At 41.7% G+C, this 24,298-nt stretch overlaps 1 protein-coding gene across 3 annotated transcripts in view; it reads right to left on the reverse strand.

Annotated features, from left to right (window-relative positions):
* The window catches only part of Smap1 (small ArfGAP 1), an 84,503-nt gene that overhangs the window by 32,651 nt on the left and 27,554 nt on the right, over positions 1-24,298 (reverse strand). For all 3 annotated transcript variants that reach the window (XM_032900860.1, XM_032900857.1, XM_032900859.1), the window contains exon 2: positions 13,377-13,510. In XM_032900860.1, coding sequence (XP_032756751.1) covers positions 13,377-13,510 — 134 coding nt within the window. The remainder of the gene's footprint in view (positions 1-13,376; positions 13,511-24,298) is intronic.

Here is a 24,298-nt window from a genome sequence, read left to right on the forward strand (position 1 = left end):
ATTACCTTGGGAGCATGATAAATGAGAGTGCACCTGGAATTCCACTTAAGTGGATGAATTGCTTTGGAATGATGACCCTGTGAGAGGCCACTCAAAGCTTTCCCCGCCAAAACCACCTGCGTACTTTAATGGCTCAATTCCACATTAGAGTACAGAAGTAGTGTCCCCAGAGGTCCACTTGTTAAGGGCCTGCTTCCCAAAGTGGCACCATTGGGAGGCAATGGGACCTTTAAGTGGGGCCAGTGGGAGTCATTTGGGCCTCTCCTGACTCGGAATAGAATTCACTTCACCATGTACTCCCCACCACTGCCATCCACTGACTCAATATAGCCAAAAGCAATAAAGCCTAATCTTGGACTGGCACCATCAGAACTTTCACCTAAATAACACATTTCAGCTACAGTTTAATCACTTCAGGTACAAAGTTAATAACAAACCTCTCTCCCAAAATCTAAGAATTCAGGAAACAAAGAATGCATTGTGTAATTGATGATATCTTACATATACCAGATTATATAAATGGGCATGCTTTTACAGTCATAAACCTTTTTAAATATTTATTTTTATTTTCTGTATATGAGGGTATTGCTGTCACATGTGTACATAGCACAGGTGTGCCTGATGCATGCTGGGGGCAAAGGAAGGCATCAGCTCATCTGGAGCTGGAGTTACAGGTCACTGTTAGCCATCATGTGGGTCCTGAGAACAGACTCGGTTCTCTCCAAGAGAACCAAGCATGCTTAATCACTACCAATTATCTACTCAATGCATTTATTTAAGTGTGGCAGTGGAGTTTCATCTTAGCATACACATAATTCACACCAATTATTAACACTGTCCTTGTGACATTACTCAGTACAATTAGCCAGTGGGGCAAGTAGCAGCATACAGATCGGGAAGGAGGAGGAAATATGAAACAAGGGCCAGATCAGGACAGTGCAGAAGCATGGGTTTTAAGTAAAATAGAAAACAATGGAAGAGAGAGCCAAAGCAGAAGGAACGGCAGAGATGAAGATGCTACGTCAAACAAATGGTAGGATGACGAGGGGCTCTAAAGGACAGCTGCCTCTAGAGTGGGAGTGACAAGGAAGATGGCGTGAACCATCTGTCCTCAGAGATTCACAATATCACACATTAGAACTGCAGAAGGAGCTCTGCTCTATAACTGAAAAAGGAAATACGTCGTGAATATCATGTCAAGCACTAACCTCAGCTCTCTAAGTGCACGTATTCTTACTATTGTCCTCATCGTCGTGAATATCATGTCAAGCACTAGCCTCAGCTCTCTAAGTGCACGTATTCTTACTATTGTCCTCAGTGGCTTACAAACACCAAGCTCTGCCTCAGAGGCTCGTTCTCACTTTACGGGGTTGGGTTGGGTTGGGTTGGGTTGGGTTTGAATTTGGATACAGGGACGTGTGTTGCCCAGGATAGCCAGGAATTCACTATGTCGCTGGAGATTACTTTAAACCTCTGGTTCTCCTGAGCTCTGGGGTTACAGAGGTGCACCACAGCCTCTAGACTCATCTTCATTGTTAAAATATCACTACTGCTATTCAAATACTGTTTTCTAGTCTCTTATCCGCAATGCTTTAGAAAAAGAACTGACAAGGAAATTTTCAGTTGCTTGTTCTTTGGCAAATAAACACTTCAGTTTTCCTGATCTGGTGGAAGACGGCCATTTGGGAAAGGGGGACAAGGGGACAATAAATGGCATGTTTCTCAAGAGAAAACATAAGGGCTAATAAAATGAGTCAGTGGGTATAAGTGCCTGCTGCAAACCTTTTTTAACCTGAGACAGAGAGATAGACCCCCAAAACACACAAGGTAGATAGACCCCCAAACACACAAGGTAGATAGACCCCCAAAACACACAAGGTGGAAGGAGAAAAGCCAAACCCAAGCCAACCCCTCTTCCTAGGAAGTCGACAGTTACAGTCTGCTTACAGTGACATTTTTTGAGTATGATCTGACCATCTATACGACGGTAGAAAGGACTGAGAGAGGACCTGCTGTACCTGTCCCACAGCCTGGTACCTCATGCCCATTCTACCCCTAATAAATAAAGGGAAAATGACAAAGAAAAAGTAAGCATTGTATTTTTAATTATTTGTAACCAGGAGAAAATGTATGTTAGGAGCTATAAATGAGATTTTTTTACTTTTTACCAATCTAGTATCTAGGAATCCAGCCAGATGATAAGCACTAGACATAGTTCTGAAAAACACATTTCCCCACACCCCTGAAAAACACATTTTAAAACCAGTTTTCAATTTTCTAGGAGGAGAAATACTTGTGTTGGAGCCATCGAAAACTCAAGTGTATTAAGTATTTTGGATATAATCCTGCTGTACTGAGGTTGCATCATCCCATCGATAGCTTCTGCTATTCACCCAGACCTCAAATGAACAATGAAGAAGTATGGATTACAAGTCAATAGTTCTGGTAAGACTTTTAAAGACACATGTTAAGACATTAACTTAAAATTAAGACTTTAAAAACACAAAAGTCAAGCATTTGGTAAACAGAATATACTGATTCTAACAAACATTGACAGAAGACAACAAGATCATACTAAATACAAAGTCAATTCCATTCATGCTTATAAAAACATAACAAAATATTGAGGGTCTAAGTTAGGATGTATGTTCTAGGTAGAACATACTTCATAATTAACGGCATTTACCTTGCCATTAGATTCCATCTGCTCCTGAAGATGTGAACCAGTGGAATTGCTAGTCAATCTTTGCTGCATACACCATCTTAAATTCATACTGTACTCATCTATACAACACCAAACAACTTACAATCCCCTACCTGATACTAAAAGGATTGTGACCTTTTTTAGGTCTATAATTTCTGTTAGTTTTTCAACATAGCCCATTACATAGTACAAACAACAACACCAGCAGAAAGCCAGACATTACTTCAGGCTCAATTAAAAAAAAAAAAAAAAAACCTACTATAACTGAATATTAACTTCAAAATAGTGTAAACTGAATATCCAAAAAGCATCTATGCTCTAATACGCTGTTGTCAAAATGTAAAATAGAGGAAGCTCTTCTATTTCTGAAATGCTGTTAAGTACAAAACTGCCTTAGATTAGCATGAAAAACAAAGCCTATATTCAACAATTTGATGTTTTAAAAGTTTTACAGGCTGTACTTGTGTCAGGGACTCATACCAGCTAGTGTATGCTGCCTCGGTGGTGGCCCAGTGAGAGATCTTGGGGTCCAGATTAGTTAGACTGCTGGTGTTCCTACAGGGTCACCCTCCTCCTCAGCTTCTTCCAGTCTTTCCCTAATTCAACCACAGGGGTCCCCGGCTTCTGTCCATTGGTTGGGTGTAGGTATCTGCATCTGACTCTTCCAGCTGCCTGCTGGGCCTCCCGGAGGGCAGCCTTGCTAGGCTCCTGTCTGTAAGCTCACACACATCAGTAACAGTGTCAGGCCTTGGATCCTCCCCTTGAGCTGGCTCCCAATTTGGGCCGGTCACTGGACCTCCTTTCCCTCAGTCTCTTCTCCATTTTTGTCCCTGCAGTTCTTTCAAACAGGAACAATTCTGGGTCAGAGGTTTTGACTGTGGGATGGCAACCCCATCCCTCCACTTGATGCTCTGTCTTTCTACTGGAGAAGGAAGCTACAAGGCCCCCGACACATATACAGCAGAGGACTGCCTGGTCTGGCCTCAGTGAGAGATGATGCACCTAACCCTTGAGGGATTTGAGGCCCCAGGGAGTGGGGGGGAGGCCTGGAAGCAGGAGGTGGAGGGCATTCTCTTGGTAAGAGAGGAGGAGGAATGGGATGAAGAACTGTGAGGGAAGACCAGGAGGGAAGGAGGAGGCAACAACTGGATTGTAAAAAAAAATTAAAGATAAAGGAATGTTCAACATCCTTAGTCATCAGGGAAATGCAAATCAAAGCAACCCTGAGATTCTACCTCACACCAGTCAGAATGACTAAGATAAAAAACTCAGGTGACAACAGATGCTGGTGAGGATGTGGAGAAAGAGGAACACTCCTCCATTGTTGGTGGGACTGCAAACTGGTACAACCACTCTGGAAATTAGTCTGGAGGTTCCTCAGAAAATTGGACATTGAACTACCTGAGCACCCAGCTATACCTCTCTTGGGCATATACCCAAAAGATGCTCCAACATCCAACAAAGACACATGCTCCACTATGTTCATCGCAGCCTTATTTATAATAACCAGAAGCTGGAAAGAACCCAGATGCCCTTCAACAGAGGAATGGATACAGAAAATGTGGTGCATCTACACAATGGAGTACTACTCAGCTATTAAAAACAATGACTTCATGAAATTCTTAGGCAAATGGATGGAATTAGAAAATATCCTGAGTGAGGTGATCCAGTCAAAAAGAACCCACAGAGAATGCACTCACTGATAAGTGGATATTAGCTCAAAAGCTTAGAATACCCAAGAAACAATTTACAGACCATATGAAGTTCAAGAAGAAGGAAGTCCAAAGTGTGGATGCTTCAGACTTTCTTAGAAGGGGGAACAAAATACTCACAGGAGGAAACATGGAGACAAAGTGTAGAGCAGAGACTGAAGGAAAGGCCATCCAGAGACTGCCCCACCTGGGGATCCATCCCATATGCAGACACCAAACCCAGTCACTATTGGGGATGCCAAGAAGTGCTTGCTGACAGGAGCCTGATATAGCTGTGTCCTGAGAGGCTCTGCCAGAGCCTGACAAATACAGAGGTGAATGCTTGCAGCCAACCATTGAACTAAGAAATGGTTCCCAGTGGAGGAGTTAGAGAAAGGACTGAAGGAACTAAAGGGGTTGGCAACCCCATAAGAACAATAATATCAACCAACGAGACCTGCATGTGTTATATATTTGTCTATGTAACAAACCAAAAGTAAGCAAAATAAACAAGCTCAAAGAAAAAAGGTGGGCTCAACAAGTGCTGGCTGTACCAGTAACATACATGCTAAAGGGAAAGAGAGAGCTCAAGGCTTCAACCCTACCCAAAGAACCACAGACAACTAAGGAACGCTCCGAGTTGAGGAAGAATATCCCCAGGGAAGACACACCAAATGCTTGTCCAATAGCAAATGGTCAGTCCTGGAAACATATGTACAAGGAACATTAAACAGCCTGCACAACATGCAGGCAGTCTCTGTACATTTAAAACATGCAAACACACAAAAACACACCGCACCACCGCTACCACCACCACCAAAGAGAAGCAGGGGTGTGGGGTTACATAGGGGATTTGAAGGGTGAAATGGTAAGGATGAAATACAGTCAGGATTTATAAATAAATAAATAAATAAATAAATAAATAAATAAATAAGAGAGAGTAGGAATAGATAAAAGAAAGTAAGTGGGGTAAAAGGGTAAATGGAGCAACAGGAAATTTCCTTAAACGTACACTCCAGTACTGTATTTAGTTTTAAGAATCAGGTTCAGGTTGATAGACATTGTCTAATAATAACAAAACAGCACACAACACATCTCACCTAAGAGCAAACTAAATATATAAAGACAGAAGCTAACAGGGCGGGGCGCCAGCTCAACTGACAAAGTGCTTGGCTGTGCAGGTGTGAGGACCTGAGTGTACAGAAGCCCCACCACACAAGGAGCCGGGGCGAGGACTCCATGGAAAAAACGGCCACAGTCTTTGTGGAGAGAGCATGAAGTTCCCGGCTCCCAGGCATCCTCCTGGCACTGAGCTCTGGGGACATGCTGCCCTCTCCTAGCATATACACTCCCTGATAAACACGCACATAAATGCTATAAATACACAAGCCAAGCATGGTGGCATGTACTTGGAATCCCAGCACTGGAAAGGCAGAGAAGGGAAGCCTCCTGGGCTCACTGGTCACCAGACTCACTCCAGTGAAACAGTACCTGAGAAGCACTGCACATGTGCACACATGTGTGCACGCAGCTAAAGTCAGCCGAACACTAGTGCCCAAGCATAAGTCATCATCGGTCTCAAGAAACAAACATAATTAAGAGGCAAGACCAATCACAACCCTACTGCAACCCCAAGTTAATGATTGTTTTTCCTTTGTATTACCATTCCTACATCTTGAACAGCAGAATAAGAGATAGATTTCTATCTGATGTGGCCTGGAAATACAGTTCTTCCAGGCTCAGCAGCTCTGTGTAATGAATGTGGCCCCTGGGATTCGTGTCCTGGTCCATGCTCCTCCTCCTGTCTATCCTTGGAATGTTCCTGACAGTTCATCACTGAGCTGCTAAGATGAATCTGCCCAGCAGCCATTAAGAGTAAAACTAAGTTCTGTAGTAACGTATTATGTCTGAAAGTTACTTCCATATTCTCAGTCATTTTTTTTGTACTTGACTTTTGAGGTTTACCAGTTACTTTTATTCAGTGGGGAGGGAGAGAGGGAAGGAAAAAAGGCTTGGTGCCTATTCTCTGCTCACCTTTGGAAACTCACTTAAGAGTCGTGGTAAGGATGCAGCATGAAAATGTCAAAAGCATTCACATAAGGCCATGATTTGAAGACTTTTTTTCAGCTTGATGGGGTTATAATGAGCAATGTTCCCACTGATGTTTTTAATCTAAAATTTTCTTAAATAAATGTGCATAAAGAACTGTGTGCTGACAGTTTGTTACATGCCTGGCTCTCTAAGACACTAAAGAAGACTCTATAAGGAGGAAAATCTTAAGAAATCAATGTTCTAACACACATACATAGGTTGGTAGGTAAAATATTGTGGGACAAAGCTTCCAGGAGAGTACTATATAGGATGATGTCATTATGCAGCATGGTCCAGAATAAGGAAAAGCCTGTCTATCACTGGACGAGAAGGAAGGGTAGGCGGGGAAAAGTCTAGGAAGGAGGGAGAAGGGGCAGGAGTAAAGGAAGAAATATGGAGGGAGGGAGGCAGGGGAGAAGGGTGATTCTGATCCACGTGGTCTGGGTCAATTTTATCTTGTCTAGTAGGTAGGCGGTTTCTATCTTTAGTAATTGGCAGTGAGTTTATTCTGTGGCTGTATTATAGATTGAGAATTTAACATATAAATCTAATTGTTAAACTACAAGTTTCTGGAGCTTTGTTTTTACCAGGCTACTTACAGGGGATGTGAGCAAAGTTCCTGGCGGACAGAGAGACAAACTGTCTCAAGTTCTGGAAGCCGTGCTAGGCTATAGAATGCCTGGGGCTAGCAAGAACAACCCTCAGAAGGACACGTGTGTGTGTGTGTGTGTGTGTGTGTGTGTGTGTGTGTGTGTGTGTGTGTGTGTGTGTGTGTCAGGCGTGGTAACAACCCGCCAAGGGGACAGTATATGAAAGCAGCTGGCAATCTGCACGGAGTGAGAACGTGCAGGAACCAGTCCTGCCAATTCAAGGTTTCCGGTTCCACCTATTTTTTATTTTTACCACAACAGTACTAGCTTTAAAAGGGTGTGACTATCAAGCCGTAGAGCATAGACTCGGTCACTGCTGTTGAGGCACAAACCTGCATGTAAACCAGTGTGTAGGTAGGTTCCTCAAAGCACTAGAAACAGATCTACCATGTGACACACCTAGTAGCACTCCTGCACAGATTCCCATCAAACTCTAGATCCTACTACAGAAATACCTGCTCATCCATTTTCACTGTTACTCTATTCACATTAGTCAGGAAAAGGGAGCAGCCTAGATATCTATCAACTGACTGACAAGCTGATAACAAAAATATGATACATGATGGAATATTGTCCTGCTGTTAAGGAAAATGATATTGTGAGGCTTACAGGAAAATGGATGAAGCACGGGGATTGGTTGAGCGAGTGAGGAGGTGACGCTGACCCAGAATGACAAACATCACATGCTTCTGTTCACTTTGCGATGTTAACTTTGAAGTTTCAGGTATGTGTACTTCATGGTCACAAAATTAGTAAGGTGCCACGTGTGGGCAGGGGACTTTAAAGGGAAGAGAACTAGAACACAGTGGAATAACGGAACAGGCAGAATAAGGAAACAGGAAGCGTTAAACTGGAGTTGGGTAGCAGGGTAAAACAGGAACACAGGAAGGAGAACTAGCAGTAAAGACCTTCAAAAAGTCTGCCATTATACGAGCCTCCTAAAACACAGACAAACACGTGTAAAGGAAGTTTAAATGGATTTATTCCATACTGCTAACAAACAGAGCTGAGGGCCAGGAATGGGTCACCTGTTCTGGAGCTGACAGACACCCAAGTTCTGCCTTTGGTCATAGGCATGAATGCAAACACATGAACACCCCAATACAAAACAACACCCTGAAAATCCTATTGGTAGTATTTACTATAAAATTACATGACTGATTATCCTCATAAAACTCAAACTCTATCCAGTAAGGACAAACCACTAACAGCCACTAGACCTGCCTGGTGCCCACAACTAATAGAGGCTAAGTCAGAACAAAATAGGAACACATGTGAACTGGGAACCAATTGTATTGAGATAATTAAGAGAAAAGCACTTCTTACTGAAAAGGATTTTCATTCCATCCCAGTAACCTTACGTTTAGACTGGGAGAAAGACTCCAGCCACTGAATAGACTCTCACAAATAACACCTCTGACCTTCTAGGTCAGGGCTCCACAGGAAAAGATATTCCTAAGAAGTGGCCCAAAATTCTGCAAGGCAGAATAATAAATACACACAGCAAAAAGATGAAAGTGAGCAGGAAGAAGAAGACAAGGAAGTCTCAGAAAGTACGCAACCTTTTTCATTTAGATCAAAGAACCCGTCCAGAAGAGAACAAAGTACACCCTAGAACTAGCTAAAGGACAGGTGAAAACAGTGTATCCTCTGACACTGGATTATACTTCAGACGAAAGCTAAATCATATTGCTGATGGTGATGAGTAACTTTTTCATTCAAAGATAAGTACTGAAAATGTTTTCAAGGTACCGTGCTAGCCAGAGAGGACTAAGCTTACAATGAGATAATCTACAGGACGGGATAGTCATAGTCATCTATGTATCTCTACTTGCCCACTCAACAGTAAATCTCAACCATACATTCCTACTTGCTAGTCTAGCCTTGACACAAACCACTCTAGTAATGATAGATTCATTTTATTCACAGAGTTTTCAACAAACTAAAAACCTTGGAAGAATCATTTCCTAATAACAAGGGCATTCTTTATTGTTCAAATGCAATATAGATACTGCAAAGATTAAAATGAATAAGTAACAATCATATATGATGGGTAAACATAAAAGAATTAATACATCACTAGAAAAAACAAATGTGAAGGATATGTTTATAAATCATACAAAAATTAGTCCTCTACAGAAATTTGAGAAGTCGACGACAACAGGCCGGGCATAGGCATCCATGCCTTAATCTCAGCATGTGGACACAGGGGTTAAGTGGATCTAGCTCCATGAACTAATGAGAGGTGAGCCTGGGCTACACAGTGAGATCCAGGCCAGCCAAGGAATCATAGTGAGAATTGTGTTCAAAAGAACAAATGCAGAACCTGACAAGCTCACATTCAGAGACACTCAGTCTAACCCTAAACCACATTAAAGAAAGAATGTCAAGGTTTTAAACATAAGTAACTTTACTTATACAGTAACAACAATGTTTTGATAAAAAAAATATTTGTTTAAAAACAAGCATTCAACAGCTCAAAAACAGCATGTTCAGAGGATGTCTTTAAAACACTGAAGGAGCACACAATATCAGTGTGTGTGTGTGTGTGTGTGTGTGTGTGTGTGATGAGAACATGGCATATCTAATAGCAGTTAATAAGTAACCCTGAGATATTACTTTCTAAGTGGCTACATTTCATAAAACCATACATACCTCAAACTTAATAGTTTAATTGGCCTGGGGCATGGTTAAATCTTTTGGTAAAGCATGTTTTAAAAAGATGCACATCTTTGAAAATCGTAAGCATGACTCTATGAGTATTATGGGAGTGGTGATAGTGATCACAAAGGAAGGCACAGAGTAGATTTAAATGTGGTGAAGTTGCTTCTCTTACTTTGATAAATTCCTCCCAGTGTTTGTACATCAAAAAGGCTTTAGGACTCTCTTCTGAATACAGAACACTGGCTGCATTGCAACCATCACTCTTCCAAACCTGAATGAAGACTACATAGGAATAACTTCTAAGACATTTGTTTCAATTTATGCCCAGCACTGTCCTCTGAGCATAAGAGTGGTCATCTGCTTCAGAGTAGTTGCAACTCTTTCAAGGGACACCTCAGATCTGGCATGTTGACTGTGAGCGTTCCCTTACAGAGAGGGAGGAGAGGGGAAGGTCACTGGACCCTCACCAAATTTCAATCACTCCCTCCATTACAATACCCCCTATGTAGCTGTATTTAATTGTATATGGTCCCTAATTGTATATGGTCTCGTAGTCTCTGGAGGTGCTAGAATATACAGACTATAGAAGATGAATTAGGAGAGGAGCCCCCAGCTATACAGCTATCGGAGAGAACTCACTATGCTGGGCTAAGACTTCCTACTGGTGTTGTTCAGGAGGGGCGCCTATGCTCCTGCAAGTGAACCCCCACCTGTACTCTTGTTAGTAGATCCAATAAATTCATTGGTTCCCAAGCTAGACTTTGGTGGACTCACACTTTTTAATGAGTGACCTTTAGGAGTGCTGTTAAACAAGTTTTTATACCCCCAAGTGGTACCCAAAAAATGTCCCGAAGAACTAATTTGTAGAGACAGAAATCAGCATGGTGCTTGTCCTTGGAGTAGTAGCAGGTGCCAACACTTGTAAAAGCTCACCAAGATCTGTGAAGATCTCTGTGACATGGCAATTTTTTTAAGTAGTACATAAAATAATATAAAATGCCATGGTATCAAGTTGGCATTTCTGAACATTCTTACCACCACAGAAATACGATAGACTTTTAGATCTAAATAAGAGCAACTTCAAAAGACAGACAGTGACTCTTATGTAACTATTCACTCCAAAATGCACGCCCATTTGTATTTGCCACTTAGTTCCTCCTGACAAAATGCCAGGCAAAGTCTGTGGACTATGGGTCAGGCAGAGCACTCACTGGTGACAAACAATTATAAAGTCTTATAGCCCATAATAGTTCTTATTTCAAAAAGTTGACAGGTAACACCCAAATTAATTGCCCCATGTTGGTTGCTAATTGTAGATTAAATGATTACTATGCTGTGCATATATTAATTAATGCTGGAAATTAATACAGTGGCAATTATTCCTTAGCCAGCCTTTCCCCCAAATAACCACACAGAGACCTTCTAATATTTCAAAGCCTTAGGCCTTAGCTGGACAGACTCTCAACTACATCATCTAAGTTAACCTGGACACCGAGCCCATTCAGCCACATGGCTAGCTATACCTACTAGGCCTATGACCAATCTGTCTCCTCCCATGTCTCCAAGTGAAAGGCCTTCTTTCTTCCCAAAGTTCCTTTCTCCTTCCAGGAAGTTCTACTTTCCACTTCCTGCCCAGCTAACTGGCCATCAGATTTTTATTAAAGCCAATCAGAGAATGTCTTAGATAGGTGAGAAAGGACACAGACACAATTTCACACAGTGTACCCAATATCATGTTCAAATGTAATTTCAAATATTGTACATTATTTTTAAATCCCTAACCCTTAATAAGTCAGTACCCCACCGTGTACCTATTATTTATCTTACAGACAAGCAATTGACTACCCGTTCTGATGGGAAAGTATGCTAAATTGTACAGCTCCCTGCCTCAAATAGTCTGTTATTCAAACCTCCTCAATGGCCTACTGAGAAGAAACATTTTCCCAAAGAACTGGAGTTGCTAATGAGTCTGTGTCTTGTCCTTACTTTAAAATGAGCCATTAAAAAGTACACCTATGGTGATCTCAGTGTTTTCTCCTCTAGACATCTTTATAAATACAACTTACATATTTTAATCTACTCACAATTCTTTCTTGAAAAGATCATGACATCATTTAGTTACCACATCTGATCCAGAGATGTGAATAAGGACACTAACTCATAGGAAGTGTTCAAAAGTTTTACCTCTCGCATCTAAACAGTATGGTTTCTCCTCTAGGATTTTGGAAATATCAAAGGATAACATTTCCTTGAATGGCTGCTGGCCTTTGCCAGCAATAACATCAAAAGCTAATTTTAAGACAGAATTAAACCAATTCTATTTGACTTTATAACCTAAAGATCTCTGGAAATTCTACTGTTACCTTAGTTTATAAGCACGTAGGTTTATTCTTTCTAGTTCTGAGGTATGTGCATCACTTAAGCCCAACAATACCCTGTTGGTCCTCTGTATCTGTGAGCTCTACATCTGTAGCACTCCCAACTACAGACCGGAAATCAAAGGCAAACCACACATCTGTACTGAGCATATATACACTGAGAGAGAGAGAGGGGGGAGGGGGAGAGGAAGAGAGGGAGGGAGGGAGGGAGGAAGAGAGAGAGAGAGGGAGAGAGAGAGAGAGACAGAGAGAGAGACAGAGAGAGAGAGAGAGACAGAGAGAGAGACAGAGAGAGAGAGAGAGACTTTTCCTGCCATTACTCCTTAAACAAAATAGTCTAACAAGCACTTGTATGGCATCTACATGGTGCCCAGTGCTGTAAGAACCTAAGAATGATTTAAAGCACATGCAGGAATGAGCATGGAAGGATACGTGCGAATGTTACTCCATCTACTGAAAGCACCTGAGCCTCAGGAGATTTGGTTATCTACCAGGCATCCTGGAAATAATCTTTTCTGGAAACCAAAAGATGGCTATATGTTGATATATTCAGAATTTTGTAATGGAAATTTCAAAGAGCATAATAATATAAAAATCTGTGATTTTACTGTAAATTATACAATAAGACCAATAAAAGTATTGTTTTTTACATAAGGATCAGAAAGTAAGATTTTAAAGATTTAAAACTGTCACCTGGAAAAATAGCAAACTCTGGCAAACTTATCTATGACAAAGCTAACTACTTACACTAACCAACTGTCAGAGCAAACACCAGCAACACTTCTCCACAGAAGACAGATCCTTCAAGTCAATTCTCAGGCACACGATGATCCCCCCACCCCACCCCACCCCCCCCACCCCACACCACCCCACCCCACCCCACCCTTTATCTTTACCCAGACTCCCTCTACTGGCAGATAAACTATGGGATTATACTGGTAAGTGTCTTCAACCAACCAAAGCATTTTTAAATACTGTGAAACCAATACTTTAGGGGGAAAAAGATTTAAAACTGACTGCCACAAACTCAACGAGAATTTAAGATCAGTGAATTAATAAGTGAAATAACATTCAAATTTTTGAGTTCGCATATGCCAGTCAGCATGCATTTTAGTATTAATCCTTAGACACAAGGATTGAGTATTTTTAAATTATTTAAAATACATTTTTAATAATTCCTTGTTAAAGTAATATTTACCTGTATCTGTTCTGGTGTCCATTGGTCTAGGTTGACTGACTTGACCCTGGATATATGAACCCCAAGATTTCTATGAATTCCAGCACATCTGATGCAGATAAACACACCAATATTCCAGGAAGCCCATCGGGGACCTAATTAAGGAAAGAAGCAAGGAAAGGCAGGTATTAAAAACTAAAACATCTTGACTGTATACTAGTTGCATTCTAATTTTTATGCAATTGCTAACAGCTTATAGAAATCACATGCTCAAGTTCTGGTTTGTTTTGTTTTTTTCAATGGTACTGGCAACAGTTTAAGTGAATACCATGTCATACCTGAGCTAAAAGGTTATAAATCAATCTTAAAGAACCTAATCGGGACTAGAGAGCTGTCTCAGTGCATAAGAGCACTTAGTATCCAAGCATGAGGATCTGAGTTCAAATCCCCAGTATTCTTAGAAAAATCCAAGCATGGCTGTGCATCCCCACAACCCCAGCACAGACTATTCCTGGGCAGCCACCCCAGCCAAAATGTAAGCTTCAGGCCTAGTGAGAAATCCTGTCAAGGTGACACAGGAGACAGGGATACATAGGAAAAATACCAGACATGCTGGCCTGGCCTCCTGGTAAGCACACAAAAGCATGCACACCCCTACTTATGTGCATACATCACACACAGAAAGAAAAGAAAATTAGTTATTCTATTGGTCTTGCTTTCCTGGAAATTTTCCTAACTCCAAGACTTTAAAACTAATTAATTCACAGAGGCTCACCAACCACCAAGTGGCAAGGGTGGGTGGAATACACCCAGAGGTCGATCCACACCTCCTGTCTGCAGAGGGAGCCACTATGATGTACAAGTCACAGGACAGAAAGGGGTGGAATGGTTTGAGCACTGAGAAGAGAGGCAGAACTGTAGAGTGGAGGATGACGAGGAACGCCCTGATGGGAACAGCCTGCCCTGCCACCTCAAACCTCACCTGGGCAGCACAGGAGAGATGGCTCTGGTGGCAAAGGCAAGGCTGAGCCAGCCCAGAGGGCGTGAGAGCTGGCCCACCCCTTGCCAGCTGCCACACTGCCTTGTCCTTGAGAAGCTAGCCTGAGTAATGCTGGAGAGCTACTCCCAAGTGGTGTGGGCGCTGGACAAATGGCAGGCTGACCACCCAGATACAGGGCTCTTGGGTGGACAAAGGGGTCACCGTGAGACACACTGTGATGCACTACAGCTTCCAGGGTGAAATTATGTTTGTTTGCTTGTTTGTTTTTTTCTTTTTGGTGGGGAGATTGCAAGGGCAAAGGGTGCTAAGAAAGGACAGGGAGATGAGTAGCACTGGACACATGACATGAAATGCACAAGAATCAATAAAAATTTTAAAGCACTAACTCCAACCGTTTTTCACTATGCATATTTGAACAGCAGTAACATATACCCCAATGAAAAGTTATTAACTAAACAAGATAGTGATTAAAATGTTAACAGTAAATCAAATAAAGATTTTTTTGTGTGTGTGTCTGAGACAGGGTCTAACTGAACTGCCTAGGCCAGCCTCAAACTTGTGAGTGTCCTGCAGCATCCTGAGTGGCTGAGATTCCAAGTGCAGAAGACTCAGTTTCAAAAGCATGTGTAGTGTGTCTGTGAAAGGTATACATGCCTAGAATTCCAACACTGGAGGACCAGAAATGAGGGCTGTAAGTTCAGGGAAGTGTATGGTACATCTAAAATAAAATGTAAACATCAATAAGACAAAAACTGAGCAGATAAAAGAGTGGGTACTCAAAAGAAGAAATGTTTATCAAGAAACATGAAAACATCATACTCTCAAAATGTTCTTCCATCTACAAAAGACCTCTACTGTACATCTAAAACAGAAACAAGTGTTTGCAATAAGGAAAACAAGGCTGCCTCAAAGAGCCGTATGTGATGATAAGTCTCAAGTGTCAGGTCTTCAAGCAGTCTAAAAGGAATATAGTGTCGTGAACCACTATGGAGCTGAAGACATGAGTGTAGTCCATAGGAACTGGAAGCTTCTCCACCTCCAGGGATGGGAGGCAGCAGGCCTGCGGGGTCTGGTCACAAGACAAGTGTTTGCTTCACTACACTTCACACACACAAAACTGACATCCTATTAGTGGTATTTATTTCTGTCATGGTAAAGAAATTCTAGAGCGAATAGGAGAAACACTAACATGAATACAAGAACATGAGCCCTGACTCTATTATTCTTTATATTGTAAATGTCTTCTCTCCGCTCAAATTTTTAAATTTTCTCGGGATTATTTTCACATATTGCTTGTAGAATTTTTAAGAGGAAAAATTAAGTTTCTGGAAACCTGAAAAATGTTTCTAGGTTTCTAAAAGTTACCTGATCATGAAAAAATAGCTTCATAAAAGACATAGATAGGGATTAAGCTTTTGAAAATCTGCAAGCTGTTTTAAGTACACACTGTCATCATTCTAGAAAAACCACTCATCGGTCATTAAAAAATAGTAAAAAGTAAACACATGCACACAGATCCCGCTGCCACACAGAAAGGACATGGACGGACACACACACACACACACACACACACACACACACACACACACAGTCTCTGTCTCTCTCCTTCTCCCCACCCCCACCCCAGTGCCTCTCCCTCTCTAAATATTCTGCTTTAGGGTAGGAACTGGCATCTATAAAGTGACACACACTTTGGACTTCACAGCTAACCCAAACACAGTTGCTGCCTTCAGTTACCCCCAGCTGTTTCTCACAACAATTGCCCCCAGATGTTTCTCATAACGATTTATTACATAACAATATGTCACAGTTTGAAACTTACACAGAAATCTAAAATAGGTAGAAATAGGAAAATAGGTAGCTTAGTTAATTTAGCAGTTAAATGCCAAACCAAGGAAGGTGAATGAGGTGCCTGGTATCTCAGCTCACTGTACTGTTTGACTGGGATACTGTGACAATGCGGGCTCTAATTCTGCAGTTCTTAGGTTTCTTAATAAGTCCCCAAGATGCCCATGCTGCCATCCACTGACCACATTTTGAAAAACAAAACTCTAGATTATTCTTAAGTCTTCAATTTAAACATTCAGCACACAGAATCACACAGAAAATCCACCAAGCCATTGGAAATGTGTTCTAAGATACAGATACAGCTTAGACCACACGCACACACGCGCACACACACACACACACGCGCACACACACACACACACACACACCCCTCTTACAGATATTTAGGCAGGTCAGGGGTATTTGAAATGCAAAGGGTTAGGTACTGTTAGACAAAGCTCACTGAAGAATGTTAACTTCATGTTAAATCTGTATTGTAAGCACCCCTTAATGTTTTTCCTATTTAAATGGTTGAAGTTATGGAGGCATGAATTGTTGGGCTGGTTGCTTCAATGGCCAAACCCTTTACCTGTCCCTTTGGCAGCTGTGGAGAACAAAACAAAGTAAGTATACCAGGTTGGGCAGAGATGGCGGCCAGAAATGAGCTCCTTCTGTGGTTTGTAATTACAACAGGACTCTGCATGATACAGCCTTCTCACTTGAGGGTGTACCCTGGTGGTAGCAACCACAACTTCAGCTGCATCATTGTACAAAACTGTGGGAGCTTTCAACCAAGCAGCCATTTCTGGAGCTGTACGTGGGAAATGTTATGGCTGCTCAGAGAGCCTTTCCTCAATCCAGCTTCCAATGCATGAAGGAGGCTTCACATGAGCAAGAGATTTCTAAGTAATGAAAAACAACTGTGACGGATGCCACTCAAACCACGAGAGACTTATTTTCTAGTCACTGCCACTCCACATACCTTGCAAGGCTCCTGGAGACTTCACTTTGGTCATAACAGTTTCATGAGAGCCTTTGTAAGACCACCTACATAGCCTCTCATGATGACCCCCCTCCTCCCACTCACAAACACTTGGACATCCACAGCCGTCTTCAATCTGGTCAGAGAGACCCTGACACTAACAGCTGGGGCAGGCTGGCCTAATTAAACAAAAAGGCTGTGGTTAATAGACAGGACACTGCACGAGACTCCTCCTGCCCCCAACCCCAGCTAACCCCAGCTAAAGCCTCATTTGAGTGCTTCGTGCTTACTTCTGGTCTAATCACAGGTATAGCACACTGAGCCAGAAGAATAAAGAGCAAACAACTCACAGGACTGGTACACCCAGCAGCAGAGAGAAGACAGCTTAAGAGAATGGCAACAATTAAGAATTGTGCAAAGCTAGGACCAAGAAGAACTCCTGAGGCAACAAGAGATGGCAAAGAGCAGAGGCAAAAGAAGGCAGATTGTTACAAATAAGGAAAAGCTACAAATCCTGACCACTGGAGAGAGAGGCCCAGAAAACCAGAGGTATCAGTCCAGGCTGCCAGGAAGAAGCTGAGAGCAGAAAGCGTCCACACCCTCTACATTCAGAGCGGGAACCGCTGCTGTTGGCTACTGGATCACTGGCAAGTAAGGACTGGAGCTTTAACACCATGAGCACAGACCCTGGGGCAAGCTAAGCGGAGGATGCTAACACAGGGGGCCTGGCTGCGCTTGCTCATCATTTCTCATCTGAGTAGCGTTGCTTGTCTGCTAACAATGTGAAGGAGTTTCACTCACAATTAGGCACAGTAAGCAATAACAAAAGAGCAATTATAGGAATGTACTGTAGTAAAAGTATGAAAATACGGTCACTGACTGCTAACGTCTTATTTTACTATGCTGTCTTGTACCTTTCTTCACATGATGACGTGAGATCATGCTAGAGCTTTGACGCACTAGACAACTTCTCTCTGACATATCCAATTGCAACCATCAATACATTTGTGCTTTGATGAAATTATTAAGTAAAATAACGGTTATTTAAAGCAGAAGCACAATGATACCAAGTAAGTGACAGATATTAAGTGACCAATAGGCAGGTAGAGTATATATAATGAATACATTGAACAGAATGATGAATCACAGGTAAATCACAAAGATGAGATTTCATCATATTGCTCAAAACAGTATGCAATATGTAATATATAAACCATAGTTGGCTATTGCAAATTGAAACTGTGCGAAAACTAACATATTTCCTGATTTGCTTTAATAAACCAACTGTTTTAAGGACTAAGAATTATAATGCCAACAAGAATGGAAATAAATGTGACTATCAGCAGAAGAAAATAGTGACAAAAGACTTCTTAGATACTTGTAAAGTGTTTGTAAAGCCTTGAAACTTTCACATCTGCTGAATGCTTTAAGTGATAGTGACACAATGAAATAAAAATATCCAGGGAGCAATCAGGAATATAGGACTAGGCGATGGAGAGATGTCCCACCAGAGGCTAACAGCACTGTCCAACCATTGAAACTCCAGTTCCAGGGGATCCAACACCCTGTTCTGGTCTTCACAGGCACCAGGCACAAAACTGATGCACAAACAAACCTCAACTCCAAAAACCAAAAACTTCAACCCAGCAGACGCCCTGAGTCTGACTGAAGGCCAGGTAGGAAATGGGCTTGAGTGCGTTAACAACAGGAAGAGTCAGTCGTTCTGTACCAATATGGGAGGCACTAAGACCTACAACTAGCAAGTGAGAGCTCATGAAGCTAAAAAGCTTCTGATGGCAAAGGACACTGCCATTTGGACAAAAGACAGCCTACATAATAGGAAAAGATCTTTACCAATTATGCATCTGACATATGGGATCTACAATATATAAAGAACTAAAGAAAACTGAACAATGTTAAAAACTAATTTTAAAATGGGATAGAGAACTAAAGAAAGAGTTCTCAAGGACGAAACACAAACAGCTTGGCAGTTGAAGAAATGTTCAACATGTCAGCAGGGAAATGCAAATCAAAATTACCCTGAGAGCTCACCATAAACCAGCCAGAATCCCCAAGACCAATAAAACAAATGACAGCACATGGTAGCCAGCACACAGAGCAGGGGGAACAACAGACACGTATTCCTTGCCGGTGAGAGTGCAAACTTGTATGACACAATGAAGTCCAGTGTTGGTTCCTCAGGAAGCTGGGAATTGATCTACCTCAAAATCCAGCTTACTCGGAAGACTGCACACCCTACCACAGGGACACTTGCTCATCCACGGTCACTGTTGCTCTAGTCATAATAGCAGAAACAGAAAACAGCCCAGATGTCCATCAACTGATGAATGGATAATGAAAATGTGGTACATTTACACAATGAAAGATCGTTCAGCTCTTAATAAAAATGAAATTCACAGGTAAAGGGATAAAGCTAGAAAAAAAAAATCATCAGGAGTGAGGTAACCCAGATCCCAAAAGACAAGTTCTGTATGTTTCCTCCTACATGTGAATTTTAGCTTTTAAGCTTCAGTGTGTGCTACAATCCACATAAACACAGAGGTTAGGTACTTAGTAAGGTACCAGGCAAGAGAAGATTCCCCCAAGGGTCAACAGAATACAGTGTCAGAGAGAGATAAGGGAGAAACTACAATGCAAGACTAAGGAGGAAGGGGATGGAAGGGAAGAGCTAAGACAGGAAAATGGGAAGGAACAGCACAGACTGAAGACCATTTCAAATACAAAGGGAAAACACTCTGCAGAAGCTCTGCAGAGCACATTAACAGAAACAGTCGAACTGAGCCACTGAACAATGCCCCAACTGGGTATCTGTTGCTACCAAGTAAAACCTCCAGCGTCAGAAGGGGGTTAGATCTTGCTGAGTCATTCACCAAGTCCTACACACCACAGGCTATTGCAAGGCTACTGGATGCCCTCCTCCATAACCTGAGGTAAGGCCCTACTGTTGAAGACAACACTTATATATGTCATCAGACACAGAGAGGCTGAGCTGGTACCAACCTAGAAGCTTTCACCTCTACTGATTATCGCTCGGGTACTTTTAAGGTATTCCTGCACGCTACCAGAGAAAGCTAGAAAAGCATCAATATCTCCCAGCTACAAACTGGGCAACCTACAACCACAACCTGGTGCAAGGCACACTTGTGCAATCATGGCACAAATGTGTGGAGTAAGCACACAGGCCTGCCAAGGTTCAAGCCAGAAGGGTTCCCACCAGAGGTGGGGAGGCAGACACAGCTCCACACCTAACCACAACGCTATCTGCAACTTATACTGCTGACAAGGGGTAGAACCCGCTTTCTTCAGTAGGCATCACTGGGCACACGCACCACACTGGAGGACAGGTCAACACAAAATGAACTCAGCATTTTGTAGACTTTCTGTCTCATTTTGCTCTGTTTGGACATTTCTGCCATAATGGTCTTTTGCTTGTATATTTTGAAATTTTTGTGGGAGTTTTGTGTGCATTCCTTGTTTTATTGTTTATTCCTAAAGAGAAAAAAAGAACATAAAGTTGCATGAGAAATAACATGAGGGGAAAGCAGGATCAATGCATATTGTATTAAAGGAAGAAAACCTGTCAGCGGTTGGATCAGTTCAGTGGCTAAAGGCATCTGCTGTTCTTTCAGAGGACCTGGATTTGATTCCCAGAACCCACATGGCAGCTCACAACCATCTGTAACTTCAGTTCCAGGGGATCCAATACCATCTTCTGGCCTCTTGCCAGTACCAGGTGCAGACATACATGAAGATAAAACACCCATTTACATAAAATGAAAAATAGAAAAAAGAAAAAGCCTTCAATAAAATAGAAGTGGTACACAGACTTAACATTCATGCACACACACTATATATATGTTTGTGTGTGTGTGTGTGTGTATGTATATGTGTGTACAGGACTAAAGTTCAGTCTGGAGAAATATCTTCAGTACAACTGCAACCGAAGAACACAAAGAGCACAGACAGAACAGAGTACTGAATCATGGCGTGTGGGGAAACAATGCAAAGCCAAGAGCGAGGCTTTGAGGAAAATACAATCAACTGTGTCCAATTCTGCAGAGCAGCCAAGGAGACTAGGACTAGAAAAGAACATCTGAGTGTAAGAACTCATCATCTGAGCAGCCACAGATGTCCTCATGTAGAGGTAGGCAGCATAAGAAGGAGAGTGTCCTGGTTCCTTTAAATTGTCAACTTAACACTACATAGAGTCAAGTGGAAAGCATGAGCGTCAACTGAAGAACTGCCTGGATCAGACGGGCCCACGGCTATGTCTGAGAGGGATTATCTTGACTAATGCTGTAGAAGGGCCTACCCCACTGTAGTTGACAGCATCCCTAGACAAATGGGTCCGAGCTGTTTAAGTAAGAAATCAAGTGAGCATGAGGCAGAGGGCAGGTTAGCAAGTGGCAACACCTGAATGGTTCCTGCCTCCAACCTCTTGCCTTGAGTTCCTACCCTAACTTCCCTCGATGATGAATTGTGACCTGGAAGTTTAAGTGAAATCCCTCTTCAGGCTGCTTTTAGTCACGGTGTTTTATTGTAACAACAGGAAACAAACTAGAAGAGAGTAAATTCATTCTTATGAATTCTATTTCCAGATTAAAGTCTCCATCACGTCAGGTTGCAACACCAACGTTTAAAAGAGATTCTATTTTCCTCTACAGTGCTTCCGTGACCAAGTGGATCATGAGATTTCTTAAATTTTTTCTTCACAACTCCAAGTTAAATTATATCTACAAGATCTAAGTGAACCCTTGCTTTCCCTTGAACATGACTCCATTCATATTCCAACCCAATGACAGAACAAGACTATTCTGCTTGTTGCCACACAATATGTAATCCTTCTTTCAGGCCTAGGTAAACTTTTCCTCGTGACTTTACTCCTCTGCTTTGTTTGGCTGGCTGTTTGGTTTTGGCTGGTAGGTTGGTTGGTTAGCTGGCTGGCTGGCTGGTTGTTTGTTTGTTTGTTTAGTAGGTTGGCTGGTTGTTTGTTTGATTGATTGGCTGGCTGGCTGGCTGGCTGGTTGGTTGGTTTTGTTTTTTGTCCTAAAAATATCTGCAGCTCCATACAGTTCCCCCTCAGAGAGTATGAAACAACAGGCACTTTGTTCTTTCATTTTTTTTATTAGTGTATCTCAAATTAAATGGTTTAATTTCTCACCAGAGAACCTCTTTATATGGCCGGCAACTAACATATACTTTTGTAAAAATATAAAAGAGGGCAGGAAGAAGAGGAGAGGAGGAGAGGAGGAGGGAGGGAGGGAGGGGGGGAGAGAGAGAGAGAGAGAGAGAGAGAGAGAGAGAGAGAGAGAGAATGAGAATGTGTATAAATAAGGCCCACTCCATAATGAACTGTTTGGCTAGCTTTTCTGAGAAACACTGATTTACTTGGCATTGAAGACTTCATTTAGTGATCTTTGCATGCTGTATACCACACACAGTATCTGATGTAAAATTAAGGCAGTCTTTAGTTTACAATTAGCAGATACAATTTAAACATCTAAATTATTGTTGTCAAATCACTAAAGAAGACTTTTCAAAGGAGGCCACAACTTACTCAATATTTAAGACAACTTTCAATACAAAAGGGCAAAAAAAAAAAAAAGATCAACAACATCACATCAGAGAAAAAAGCAGGGCTGGAAAGATAGCTCAGAGGTTAAGAGCACTGGCTGCTCTTTGAGAGAGGTCCTGAGTTCAAGCCCCAGCAACCACATGGTGGCTCACAACCATGCCCTCTTCTGGTTTGTCTGAAGACAGCTACAGTGTACTCATATACATAAAATAAATATTTTTTAAAAAGAAAGAAAAAGAAAATAAAAAAAAAAAAGCAACTGCCAACCTAGCAATATTGTCCTTTAAAAATGAAAGGGAAGGCCAGGCAAGATAAGGGGTTCATCAGATAAAATGCCTGCCACCATACCTAATAGCCGTAATTCAACTCCTGGGCCCCACATGATAGGAGAGAACTAAATCCCACAAGTTGTCTGACCTCCACACAAACACTACAACATTCATGCACACAGTAATTAAAAATGAAAAAGAAATAACAGACTTTCACAAGAAAGGCAGCAGAGGAAGTGCAGACAGAATGGCTAAGAACAGGGTATCAGCAAATCCTTCCAGACAATTACTTTAAGTATTAATGAACTAAGTCAGAAAAGATACAGAGCAGGGGAGATTTAGGGCCAGGTGTGGCGACAAGGCCTTTAATCCCAGCACTTAGGAAGCAGAGGCTAGTGGGTCTCTGTGAGTTCCAGGCCAGCCTCAGCTGATCTACATATTTTGTTCCAGTCCAGTCACAGCTACATGAGAGATCCTGTCTCAAAATTCAACAACAAGCTCCAGCTTCATGTTGTACATGAGAAGTTCATTTTAGAATTATAGACAGGCTTGAACTGAAAGAAATGGAGGCAGAGAAAACTAAACACTCTCCATCATAAGCTATCCCTGGAGATAAAGGCCACATTATATGACAAATGGATCAATTTAACACGAATATGTGACAGTCGTGAAAGAGCACATACCATGTATCAGAGTACTAAGTATAAACACAAATATGGACAGATGAGACAGCGGAAACTAAAAGCAGCACCTTTCAATACCTCTCAACACCAAACAACCACACAGAAAACCAACAGCACACTTCACATGACCAAACTACAGATCAGACTTGACAAACCTACTTAGAACTTCTCCCCTAAGAACAGAAAAACAAATTCTTCTCAGACATACATGGAACATCTAAGGATAGATCATATATTAAGCCGCAAACCAATTTTTAACAAATTTAAGATGATCAAAATCATACCAAATATCTTTTCCTGCCATGTGGACTGTAACAACAGTCTAACTCAAAAGCCAGATGGGAAATGGGACTTCTTTCTGGATATAAGGTTGGTTTGGTTTAATACACACAAAGCAGTAAGTGTGCTATATCACATTAACAGAACAAATGGTAAAAGTACAGAATCATCTCAACAGACACAGAAAAGCCCTTGGAAAATGCTCATTTCATGATAAGAAACTTTCAATATAATAGGTATGGACGGAACTTTCTCATCAAAGCCATCTATGAAAACTTGCAGCAAACATAGTCTATGAGGGAAAACT

The sequence above is a fragment of the Rattus rattus genome, chromosome 4 (assembly GCF_011064425.1).
Source record: "Rattus rattus isolate New Zealand chromosome 4, Rrattus_CSIRO_v1, whole genome shotgun sequence".
Lineage (NCBI taxonomy): Eukaryota > Metazoa > Chordata > Mammalia > Rodentia > Muridae > Rattus > Rattus rattus.